We start from the raw sequence: 13,113 nt of genomic DNA on the forward strand, positions 1-13,113 counted from the left end.
CTGAGGGTCTGTGGCTTGCTGCTATCTTTTGGTCCTGTGAGAGGAATTTATTGTGAGCACACTGGGTAGTTCTCAGAGGCATCAAGCACCAGTCATGCAGGCTGCACGGCTGACACTGCCGCAGGGCCGCCTGGTAGGACCCGCGCACCTCAGGGAACAGACGCCCCCGCATTGGCTTGTGTCCTGTGGCTCCGCGACCTGGGCTTTAGGTTCACAGTCTGTGCTGGGTGTCCCCTGGTTGACTCGGTCGTGGACCCCTATTTTCTTGGAAGAAGCCTGGGAAGTCACCTATTTGGCACATTTTCTTTTCTTTCTTTCTTTCTTTTTTAAAAAAAATTATTTATTTTTGGCTGCGTTGGGTCTTCGTTGTGGTGCACAGGCTTTTCATTGTGGTGGCTTCTCTCGTTGCAGAGCACGGGCTCTAGGAGTGCAGCTTCAGTAGTTGTGGCATGTGGGCTCAGTAGTTGCAGCACGTGGGCCCTAGAGTGCACGGGCTTCAGTAGTTGTGGCATGTGGGCTCAGTAGTTGTGGCTCGTGGGCTCTAGAGTGCAGGTTTGGTTGTTGTGGCACACGGGCTTAGCTGCTCTGCAGCATGTGGGATCTTCCCGGACCAGGGCTCGAACCCGTGTCCCCTGCATTGGCAGGCAGATTCCTAGCCACCGCGCCACCAGGGAAGTCCCTGGAATGTTTACTTCATGTGCTCGCTCCCACTGAGACTCAGGTGGGCTGAGCAGCCGGCCAGACGGCAGGCACTTCCGGAGGGTCAGACCTTGTGTGTCTGGTGCCTGTAGTTAGAGTCATGCTCACCACCCCATGCAAGGTCTCCCTGAATAGGTTCTTATCAGACTGGAAACACCTTATTTTTTCTGCCTCCATAGCTGTTCATTTCCCTCCATAAGACTAAAAGCTTCTGAAGGCCAGAGTGGGCTTCACTCATCCTGAAGTCTTCAGGACCCAAAGGAGTGTCTAGCACACGGAGGCTCACTTATTATTATTAGTTTTTAATTCTCTCTCAAAGCAAGTGGTGGGCTCAGGATGCAGTCTGTGGAGGGACATTCTCCTTTCCTGGGTCCTCTACATCTTTTCCATGTCTCCCAGTATAATTGCAGCCTGTGGAATGGTGTGTGTATTGTTACAGGGATTGTCGTCATTCAAGGATATATCTATGGAGTTCACCTGGGAAGAATGGCAGTTACTGGATTCTGCGCAGAAGCACCTGTACCGGGATGTGACTCTGGAAAACTATAGTAACCTGGTGTCTGTGGGTAAGTACAGCTTCTCTTTTCGGCTCAGGTCGTGAGTCATAAGTTGCCACCACTTTTTCTTTTGTTGTTCTATCCCGGGGTCTCTGAAGTAATTAATGATTATGGACTTGAGCTCTGGAGGTCATATGTTCTTAGTCCCTATCCTGTCTTCAACCCCTCATTGTAATCTTTCTGCAAGTGCAAATGAGCTGCTTCCTTTCTGAGCTCGTAGCTTCCTTTTCTAGTCCCCAGCAGTTTGGCCCACATCCTTTGTGATTTTCCCTTAACAGGGTATCATGGTACCAAACCTGATTTAGTCTTCAAGTTGGAGCAAGGAGAAGAGCCATGGATAATAAACGCGGAAGTTTCCCGTCAGAGCTGTCCAGGTGGGTGAGCAGAAACCATGGAGAGGGGAGGTCTGGAGTGAACCGAGGCTGGCACTCAGGGAGTGTTGTGTGTGCCAACTGTTCTTTGAAGTCCTTGAACCACCGGGTGGACTTGGGATGAGCCCGCGAGTCCTCAGGTAAGGACGGGGCCCTCGGTTTCCTCCCGTGGCTCCGAGAGGTTGCTTTCTGGGTTAGTTTCCTTCCTTCTGGCACCTTTTTTCTCTGCCTTCCTTCCCGTAGTCATGGGCCTTGTTTTCTCTCTTGCCTCTGCAATTAAGTCCCTTGACTTTACCCATAGTTTTTCATTTCATTCTCTCCCCTTGACTGTTTTAGGAGATTTCATTGCTTCCTTCTCTCTTCTCACACGAGTCACTTGGAAATTACAACTGTTACTTTCTTGGGCACTTTTCTTTTTCTTTTTTTGGCCACACCGCACAGCACGTGGGATCTTAGTTCCCCGACCAGGGATGGAACCCATGCTCCCTGCAGTGTACATGCAGATTCTTAACCACTGGACCACCAGGGAAGTCCCTTGGGCTCTTTTCTTAAAAGAATTCTGAAACCTAGCCTAGTCTCACCTGTATCTTAGGTGGTTTTTATCACCCTGCTTTTATTTCCCTGACCCCGCTTACTCTTCCCTTTTGAGTTGTCCAAGTTTGGGCTTCTCGTCTATACTGTAACTGTGGAAAGGCTCTTCTGTCCTGAAAGTCAAAGCTTTTTTCCTCCCAGTGTTGTAACAGCAGAATCACCATCCTCCTCCTCCTTTCTTCGTGCGCTCTGGTCCCAGCTTTATATGCTTGCAGGAGAGTGCCCCTGGGCTTTCCCACTCTGCATTCTCAGTGGCAGAAGTGGGAAGGCACTTCTGAAATTGCTCTTCTTCCTCCGGTTTCCCACCACTTTGGGCAGAAAAGTGTTTAGCAAGCAGTCCTGAGAAAGCAGGACATCTACTGAGGCCCCCAGCGCAGCAGTTGTGTACGGGGGTGACTGAGGCTGTGTGTCTGACGGGTGCTGACACACAGACAGTGTGTACGGGGCCTTGCCTAATCTGGTTCCTGCCTTCACTCTGTTCACTCAGGGGGTCTCAGCTGTCCTGGCCTTTGTTCTGTTTCTTAACCATGCCACGCAGGTTCCCTCCTCAGGAGCTTTGTACTTGCTGTTCCTTCTGTTTGGAATGCTTTTGTCTGGACGGCTGCTGTCCAGACTGCACCCTGCTGCTGTTCCTTTCCTTTAACCCTTGTCTTGCTATCACTGTCATCTTCACACTGTTTGGGCCTCACAGATGGACTTTCCCATTCTCTCTGCATCTCCTCTCCAACCTTAAATGTCTTCTGCTCCAGGGCTGTTTTGGCATCCCTTTTAATTAACACGTGTTCCCTGGAAGACGTTATCCCCAACGTCATTTAATACCTTGTATGTGCTGTTGATGCCTACTTTTTACTGAGCACTGAACTGAGGTCTAACTGCCTACCTGCTTCTCCATTTGGATACTTAACTATGATCTCAAATGTAATAAGATCCAAAACAGAGTCCTTTGTTTTTCCTCCGAACATGTCTCTCTCTCAGTGTTTTCAGTCTCAAAGAGCAGCACCACCTGCTTCTCAAGTCTCAAATCTAGGACTTACTAAGTCCTCCCCTCCTCTGGGTTCTCACATCCAGTCCATTAGTACCTTTCTTAGTTCTCTCTCCAAGTATGTCCACGTTGCTCAGCTCCAGAAGGACAGCCAGCCCCACCCTGTCATCCTGGACTGCTGCAGTGGCTCTTCATTTGGCTCTCTGCCCTTTTCCTATTCGTTTTTACGTAACGGCCACTGATCTTTTAAAAGCACAAGATAAATCGAGATCCCCTCTAATTAAAGTCCTTTGGGTGAAAACTCTTTCCTGGGGCCTTGCCTAATCTGGTTCCTGCCTTCGCTCTATTCACTCAGGGGGTCTCAGCTGTCCTGGCCTTTGTTCTGTTCCTTAACCATGCCACACAGGTTCCTTCCCCAGGAGCTTTGCACTTGTTCTTCCTTCTGTTTGGAATGCTTTTGCCTTACTTTCCTTATGGCTCACTCAGTCTCTCTTTTAATGTCTCATTGTACCTACCTACATGTCATGCCTAGCTATTCTGTATCCTGTGAATTAACTTTATGAGTAAACTCCTGCAATAATAAAATTGGCATAAATAGTTGGCATTGGCTCCTAAGTGCAGGCTAAATTTTTTAAACTTCTATTTTTAAAAAAAACATTTTTGATCACTGCTAATCGGCTACCCATTTCTGTAAAGGGACTTATTTTGGTTTGATTCACTTCCCCTTGCCCCCATGCTTGGTTATGTGATGTGTGTGCACTTGGCCAGTATTTCTTTTAAACCAGTGTGTCAGAGGCCTGGACCAAAAGAAAAACACTCATTACATGGCAGTTCTAAAGCCCTTTAGTTCTATATTCGGTTTGTGTTATGATTTTAAATATATGGTGTTTTTTGTTTTTTTTTTCTAGAAGGTTGGAAAGAATGGTACCAGAAAAATCAAGATGAACTCGAAAGTGTTGAGAGAAGCTATGCTTGTAATGCATTTGGAAAGCTTCATCTGAGCAAAAGCCACATTTCTTCAAGACAAAGTCTCCTTAAATATAATACACATGGAAAAAGCTTGACACAAAACTTAGCTTCAGCCAGAAGCTATCTAAGGCAGAATCCTGATCAGTTTCATGGGTGTGATGAATCATATTTTCTTAAGCATCAAAGAACTCATAGTATAGAAAAAAACTGTGTATGTAACGAATGTGGGAAAGCTTTTCGTTGTAAATCACAGCTCATTGTACATCTCAGAATTCATACAGGAGAGAGACCATACGAATGCACTAAATGTGAGAGAGCCTTCAGTGCCAAGTCAAACCTCAATGCTCATCAGAGAGTCCACACAGGAGAGAAGCCCTACTCCTGTATCGAGTGTGGGAAAGTCTTCTCATTCAGGTCACAGCTGATTGTCCATCAGGAGATTCACTCAGGAGGGAAACCTTATGGTTGCAGTGAATGTGGGAAAGCCTACAGCTGGAAATCACAGCTGATTTTACACCAGAGAAGCCATACAGGAGTGAAACCCTATGAATGCAGTGAATGTGGGAAAGCCTTTAGTCTGAAGTCCCCATTCATTGTGCACCAGAGAACTCACACAGGAGTGAAACCCCATAAATGCAGTGACTGTGGGAAAGCCTTCAGGAGTAAGTCGTATCTCCTCGTTCACATCAGGATGCACACGGGAGAGAAGCCCTATCAGTGCAGGGATTGTGGGAAGGCCTTCAGCATGAAGACACAACTTGTTGTGCACCAGGGAATTCACACAGGAAATAATCCTTATCAGTGCAGTGAATGTGGGAAGGCCTTCGGTAGGAAGGAACAGCTCACCGCGCATCTGAGAGCTCATGCGGGAGAGAAGCCCTATGGGTGCAGTGAGTGTGGGAAAGCCTTCAGCAGCAAGTCATACCTCGTTATACACCGGAGAGCACACACAGGAGAGAGACCCTATGAGTGTAGCTTCTGTGAGAGAGCCTTTTGTGGGAAATCACAGCTAATTATACATCAGAGAACTCATTCAACAGAGAAGCCCTATGAATGCAGCGAATGTGAGAAAGCCTATCCTAGGAAGGCGTCACTTCAGATACACCAGAAGACTCATTCAGGAGAAAAACCCCACAAATGCAGTGAATGCGGGAAAGCCTTCACTCAAAAGTCGTCTCTCAGTGAACATCAGAGAGTTCATACAGGAGAGAAGCCATGGAAATGCTCTGAATGTGGGAAATCCTTCTGCTGGAATTCAGGGCTTCGTATACATCGAAAAACTCACAAGTGAGAAATCAGAGCGGAGTAGATGTTAGAAGCATTCTCACAGAAGCTGATCCACAGGAGACTTCAGAGGATAATAGAGGCAGGAAGTCCTAAAAATACTCTTTTATCAAATTAGTCATACGAGAGAGAGGCCAATCATATTTGGAATGAATGTGCAAAAGCTTTCAGAAGTAAGTCATACAAATCTTTATATACAAGAGAATAGTTGCAGGAGTACGGAGCAGTAACTGTATCAGAAGTGGTAGCCTGATTATGAAGATTTAACGTGGGGAATTCATATTGAGAAACCCTTGTAACTTTAATAAATCAGGAAAGCACTTCGCGTGGAAGCTGTGTTACATGGGGAGTCGCATTCCAGATGTGGTGCTGAAGAAAGTCTTGGTAGAGAGTAAAGTTGTTTTTTATTTTAATGTGTAACTAGAGTAATAGCAGGAAAATGGCAAGGAACATACTCTGAAGGTTAAGAGGTATGGAGTGTGACTTTCCTGAGTAACACTGAATAGTGTTTTAAAAATTTTTGGTATTTTATTTTAAAATGTAACTTGTTATATTTGATAGTTTATGGAATAACACCCTCTAATATTCTCCACATTAAATGCTAAGGATCAGTGTTGTCTCTTTATTTCTTAGCAATATAACTAAGATAATATAGTTTTTAATAAATGAAAGGATTCAGTTCTCATTCCAAATGAATTTACTTATCCAGCAAGTGGGTCTGGCAGTTGTTAACAGGGGTGCTTCCTAAGAGCACTCACCATAATGAACATTGATTATATTTAACAGTTCAGTGTCTGTTCCGCATTGATTGGTAAGAGCGGCTTAGATCTCTCTGGAGAAATACCCCTCCTGTGTGTGTGCACCCTTGCGGTGGGTCTTTCAGGGTATCCTTTCCACCAGTCACAGGTGAGCACTCTGCCGTTGTTGGGAAATGGGAGCCTCTTTTCCAGGAGTTTGCATCTCGATTTCAGTCTCCCATGAACCAGCAGGGAAATATTGGAACCCATTCTTGTCCCAGAATTCTACTGAGACCATCAGTTAGTTCTTGCTGTTTTGATTTCTCAGAATAACTTTGGATAATGCCCCTTTTGAACCTGGTTTTCTGGTCTTCTGTGTGCTTCCTCATCTTTTCAATAAATACTGTTTTCTGCTGAAGTTAAGCAGAATGAGTTCCTATTTCTTGTCACTGAAGGGCTTCAACTGGTAAGTCGTTGTTCTGGAGTAGCTGTAGGTAGTAAACTGTTGAAGAACAGCTGGGTGTGTGGTTTAGGTTTTTTCCTGAGACAAGAAGAAAGTCAGATTCCTGTTTATATTCCAAGGTGGATACTTTTTAGTACATAGTATGAGATAGTGTTATTGCTTGTGTACACCAAGAACCTTGTGGCCCCTGTTGGTAAGATTCTGGGAATACTGAGGAACTATTGTCCTAGAAGAGTTTTAAATTAATGAGGAAACCTGGGGCAGGAGATGAGATGCCTCATTCTGGTTACATTGGCTCTTAAACACAACAAGGACAGACTTGAAGGCCTGGAATCTCATCTCAAGGCAGAGTACTGAACTCAGCCACGCTTTGACATTGCTGAAATAATTGCTTACTCAGAGCTGTAGCGTTGAGATGATGGAAACCAAATACACAGTTGGCTTGCTGAATTAGAGTCATCTACCTTAAGTACGCACTAATCCCTTATGTAAACGTGCATTAGAAAAGTTGTCTCTTGATAATTGGAGTAGCGATATCTGAGAAGTATCCGAGGACTCAGCCTAGCAAACTCGTGATATACCTTGCGCTGTATGCTCTTCACTCGGGGATATGGCCTAGATGTTGGCAAACTACAGACTGCAGGCCAAATACAGATTGCAGCCCATATTTGTATGGATGGCAAGTAAGAAGCTTTTACATGTTTAAATGGTTAAAAAGATCCAAACTTTTATGAAATGAGAAAATTATTTGAAATTCAAATATCAGTGTCCATCCATCAAGTTTCCTTGGACCACAGGCAGACACAATCTGACTGTGTGTTGCTGTCCGGCTGCTTTTGCACGGCAGTGGCAGAGTTGAATGGTTGAGGCAGACACGGTATTACCCACAGAACCCACTAACTCCTGATGTAGAGGCCCTTCCCTTCAGTGAAAACGTGAACCATACCTTGTAGGAGGCAGCTTATTCTTGCAGTACCCCATGCCTCGCTGTTACCAGCTCTGTGTCCAAATTTCCTGTTCTTGTAAGGATACCAGTCATATTGGCTTAGTTCTCACCCTGTGATCTAATTTAAACTTGATTATCTCTGTAAAGACCCTGTCTGTAATTAACTTCACATTCTGAGATACTAGGGGTTAGGAATCCAGTGTCTTTCTTGACAGGATGCAATTCAACCCATAACAGTCTGCCCTCCTGCCCCTCCCCACCCCACCAAATTCATATGCTTTTCACATGCAAAATACATTCACCCCTGCCCAACATCCCCCCAAATCTTAGTCCACTCCAACATCAACTCTAAGTCCATAATCTCATCTAAATCAGGTATGGGTGAGACTTGGGATATGATTTATCCTGGGGCAATGTTCCTCTTCATCTGTGAATCTGTGACACCAGATAAGTTATCTGCTTCCAAAATACAATGATCGGATAGGCATGGGATAGACATTCCCATTCCAAAAGGAAGAAATCATCAGGAAAAAGGGTGTTATGAGTCCCAACCAAGTCCAAAAACTAGCAGGGTGAATTCCATTAGATGTTAAGGCTTGAGAATAACCCTCTTTGTCTAAATACTCTGTCCTCTGAGCCCACTGGGGTGGTGGCCCTGCCCCTTCAACCCTGGATGGTGGGCCAGCCCTCTGGAATTAAAAAGGCTTCACCTTCTGGAACCAAGGAAGTGGCCCCGCCCTCAGGGTCATTCTTCCCTTTGCTTTAAGGATAACCTATGTTCACAGCTAGATGGTTCTATCAGCCTGTTTCCAGCCTGTTTCCTGCCTGTAGAATCTCAGAAGTTTGACAAAGTTCCTTCCTTTCAACCTTGCTCTGTTCCCTTCAGTCCAAGTTGGTAGCATTTCTGCTGAGATGATTAATTGGATTCACAAGCCATACACCCATAATCTCTTGAGCAAGCAGCGTCTGGCCACATGCTTGGTGTTCTCTCCTGAGCTTGCTTTCTCGTTTTTTGTGATATGAGTAAGCTGAGAGTCTTCCAGATCTTCATGACCTAGTTCCTTTATGTTTAACAATACATTCTCAGAAGAAGTTAAGTCATGCCTTCAACACTTTGCTTAGTAATCTCTTCAGCTAAATATCCAAGTTCATCACTCACAAGTTCTGCCTTCCATTAAACACTAGAACACAAGTCAGCCAAGTTCTCTGCCGCTTTTCTCTGATTTCCAGTAACACGTCCCTCATTTTTGTCTGGCACCTCACCAGTACTACCTTAACATTCGTGTTTCTACCAACAGTGTCCTCAAGGCAACCTGGGCTTTTTCTATCAAGTACCTCAAAACTCTTCCATCCTCTACCAATTCCAAAGCCACTTCCACATTTTTAGGTATTTGCTAAAGCAGCACCCTGTTTTCCAGCCAAAATCTTCATTTGTTTGCAAGAGCTGTGGTAACAGAGTACTACAAAATGAGTGGTTTAAGTAACAAATTTATTTTTTATATTTTTCATAGTTCTGGAGGCTACAAGTATGAAGTCAAGGTGCCAGCAGGGTTGATTCCTCCTGAGGGCTGTGAGGGGAGAATCTGTTCCAGGCTTCTCTCTTCAACTTCTAGGTCTCCGTCTTCTCCCATTGTGTCTTCACATCATTTTTCTCCTTATGTGTGTCTATTTTGTGTCCAAATTTCTCCTTTTTATAAGAATACCAGTCCTATTGGTTCAGGGCCCACCCTAAAGACCTCATTTGAACATAGTTATCTCTGTAAAGACCCTGTCTCTAAATAAGGTCAGATTTTGAGGTGGGGGTTTAGGATTCCAACATCTCTTTTCGGGGGGAAACAATACAACCCATGACATTCAGCAAGGAAACAGGCAATTTGAACACTCTAAACCAGCTGGACCTAGCAGACATGTGGAGCGCTCTACTCCACTGCATCAGACTCCCCAAGCACACATGGAACTTTGTTCCACACAGAGCACATGCTAGGCCACAGAACAAGCCCCGAAGGACACTGCAAGCAGCTCTAACACACTGGCCAAAACTGGGACCAAATAAATAATGATAACAGGTTACAACCCAAAGAATAAAATAACAATCCATATATCCATAATGATATATAGATATATAAATGTATAAACAACTAGGGAAGAGGAGAAAACTCTTTTAAACAGTTGAATATCAATAAATACGAAAGGAAACGACCATTTGGTAGCCAGCACAGTAATACTTGTTTTAGGCAAGAATCATTAATGAATGCTAAAACTGGGTGAGTGACAGTTTTTTGGGTTTTTTTTTTGAGTGACAGCTTTATGAGAGGTTATTTTATTAGTTTCAAAACATCTGCCCACAAGATACTTATTAATTACAGTTGGAAAAAGAGAAATCTGGCATTTACCACCTTAATTAAGCAATCAAAACTAATATTGCCACTACTGGTACAAACAAATTTCAGGGAACTGTTGCTGTAATTCTCTGAGAAGGACACAACGTCATTTCTGTAGTATTCCTGCCCCAAATGCATAACCTGAATCTAAATTGTGAGGAAATATCTAGCAAACACAAGTTACAGCCATTTACCATGAAAATGGCATGCACTTTAAAAAACGTTGAGGTTGTAGAAGAAAAAGGCTGAAAGGCTGCTCCAGTGAAAAAAGAGCTAAAGAGACAGGGCACTGCACACCGAACCCAAATTTTGTTTCTTAGACATTATCTGGGCAATTGATGAAATTTGTATAAGTTTTGTGTATTAGGTAATAGTACGACATTTATGTTAATTTCCTCAATTTGATAATTTTATGGTCACTAGATGATAGAATGACATTGTTGGAGATACTGAAGCACTGGGGAGTATAGAGGACTCACATCTGCAACTCATGCTCGTACCTTTCACGAAAAATATGTTCTTTTACAGAGAAAGCAGACGTGGTAAAGCAATAAAATTGGGGAAGTATAAGTAAACGGTATTTAGGAATTCTTTACAATTCTTTTTTTTAAACTTAATTTTATTTTATACAGCAGGTTCTTACTAGTTATCTATTTTATACACATCAGTGTATACACGTCAATCCCAATCACCCAGTTCATCACACCACCACCACCCTCCCCCCACCACTTTCCCCCCTTGGTGTCCATACATTTGTTCTCTCCATCTGTGTCTCTATTTCTGCCTTGCAAACTGGTTCATCTGTACCATTTTTCTAGATTCTACGTACATGCGTTAGTATAAGATATTAGTTTTTCTCTTTCTGACTTACTTCACTCTGTATGACAGTCTCTCGGTCCATCCATGTCTCCACAAATGACCATTTTCGTTCCTTTTTATGGCTGAGTAATATTCCATTGTATATATGTACCACATCTTCTTAATCCATTTGTCTGTCGATGGTCATTTAGGTTGCTTCCATGACCCGGCTATCGTAAATAGTGCTGCAATGAACATTGGGGTGCATGTGTCTTTTTGAATTATGGTTTTCTCTGGGTGTATGCCCAGTAGTGGGATTGCTGGGTCATATGGTAATTAGATTTTCAGTTTTTTAAGGAACCTCCATACTGTTCTCCATAGTGACTGTATCACTTTACATCCCCACCAACAGTGCAAGATGGTTCCCTTTTCTCCACACCCTCTCCAGCATTTGTTGTTTGTACATTTTCTGATGATGCCCATTCTAACTGGTGTGAGGTGATACCTCATTGTAGTTTTGATTTTCATTTCTCTAATAATTAGTGATGTTGAGCAGCTTTTCATGTGCCTCTTGGCCATCTGTATGTCTTCTTTGGAGAAATGTCTATTTAGGTCTTCTGCCCACTTTTGGATTGGGTTGTTTGTTTTGTTAATATTGAGCTGCATGAGCTGTTTATGTATTTTGGAGATTAATCCTTTGTCTGTTGATTCATTTGCAGATATTTTCTCCCATTCTGAGGGTTGTCTTTTCGTCTTGTTTATAGTTTCCTTTGCTGTGCAAAAGCTTTTAAGTTTCATCAGGTTCCATTTGTTTATTTTTGTTTTTATTTCCATTACTCTAGAGGGTGGGTCAAAAAAGATCTTGCTGTGAATTGTGTCAAAGAGTGCTTTTCCTATATTTTCCTCTAAGAGTTTTATATTGTCTAGTCTTACATTTAGGTCTCTAATCCATTTTGAGTTTATTTTTGTGTATGGTGTTAGGGAGTGTTCTAATTTCATTCTTTTACATGTAGCTTCCAGTTTTCCCAGCACCGCTTATTGAAGAGACTGTCTTTTCTCCATTGTATATCCTTGCCTCCTTTGTCATAGATTAGTTGACCATAGGTGCGTGGGTTTATCTCTGGGCTTTCTCTCCTGTTCCATTGATCTATATTTCTGTTTTTGTGCTGGTACCATATTGTCTTGATTACTGTAGCTTTGTAGTATAGTCTGAAGTCAGGGAGTCTGATTCCTCCAGCTCCGTTTTTTTCCCTCAAGACCTCTTTGGCTATTCGGGGTCTTTTCTGTCTCCATACAAATTTTAGATTGTTTTTCCTAGTTCTGTAAAAAATACCATTGGTAATTTGATAGGGATTGCATTGAATCTGTAGATTGCTTTGGGTAGTATAGTCATTTTCACAGTATTGATTCTTTCAGTCCAAGAACATGGTATACCTCTCCATCTGTTTGTGTCATCTTTGATTTCTTTCATCTGTGACATACAGTTTTCTGAGTACAGGTCTTTTACCTCCTTAGGTAGGTGTATTCCTAGGTATTTTATTCTTTTTGTTGCAGTGGTGAATGGGATTGTCTCCTTAATTTCTCTTTCTGATCTTTCATTGTTAGTGTATAGGAATACAAGAGATTTCTGTGCATTAATTTTGTATCCTGCAACTTTACCAAATTCATTGATTAGCTCTAGTAGTTTTCTCATGGCACATTTAGGATTCTCTATATAGAGTATCATGTCATCTGCAAACAGTGACAGTTTTACTTCTTCTTTTCCAATTTGTGTTCCCTTTATTTCCTTTTCTTCTCTGACTGCCATGGCTAGGACTTCCAAAGCTATGTTGAATAATAGTGGTGAGAGTGGACATCCTTGTCTTGTTCCTGATCTTAGAGGAAAAGCTTTCAGTTTTTCACCAATGAGAATGATGTTTGCTGTCGGTTTGTCCTATATGACCTTTATTATGTTGTGGTAGGTTCCTTCTATGCCCACTTTCTAGAGAGTTTTTATTCATAAATCAGTGTTGAATTTTGTCAAAAGCTTTTTCTGCATCTCTTGAGATGATCATATGGTTTTTCTTCTTCAGTTTGTTAATATAGTGTACCACATTGATTGATTTGCGTATTTTGAAGAATTCTTGCTTCCCTGGGATAAATCCCGCTTGATCATGATCCTTTTAATGTGTTGTTGGATCCTGTTTGCTAGTAATTTTTTTTTTTTTTTTTTTGGTGTGCGGGCCTCTCACTGTTGTGACCTCTCCTGTTGTGGAGCACAGGCTCTGTACACGCAGGCTCAGTGGCCATGGCTCACGGGCCCAGCCGCTTCACGGCATGTGGTATCTTCCCGGAC

At 42.9% G+C, this 13,113-nt stretch overlaps 1 protein-coding gene across 1 annotated transcript in view; it reads left to right on the plus strand.

Annotated features, from left to right (window-relative positions):
- Positions 1-13,113, plus strand: part of LOC112396238 (zinc finger protein 84) — a 95,339-nt gene that overhangs the window by 7,803 nt on the left and 74,423 nt on the right. The window contains exons 2-4 of the mRNA XM_024739901.1: positions 1,139-1,265; positions 1,535-1,630; positions 4,109-5,456. Coding sequence (XP_024595669.1) covers positions 1,139-1,265; positions 1,535-1,630; positions 4,109-5,456 — 1,571 coding nt within the window. The remainder of the gene's footprint in view (positions 1-1,138; positions 1,266-1,534; positions 1,631-4,108; positions 5,457-13,113) is intronic.

This window comes from Neophocaena asiaeorientalis, unplaced genomic scaffold, assembly GCF_003031525.2.
Source record: "Neophocaena asiaeorientalis asiaeorientalis breed wild unplaced genomic scaffold, Neophocaena_asiaeorientalis_V1.1 scaffold757, whole genome shotgun sequence".
NCBI classification, from domain to species: domain Eukaryota; kingdom Metazoa; phylum Chordata; class Mammalia; order Artiodactyla; family Phocoenidae; genus Neophocaena; species Neophocaena asiaeorientalis.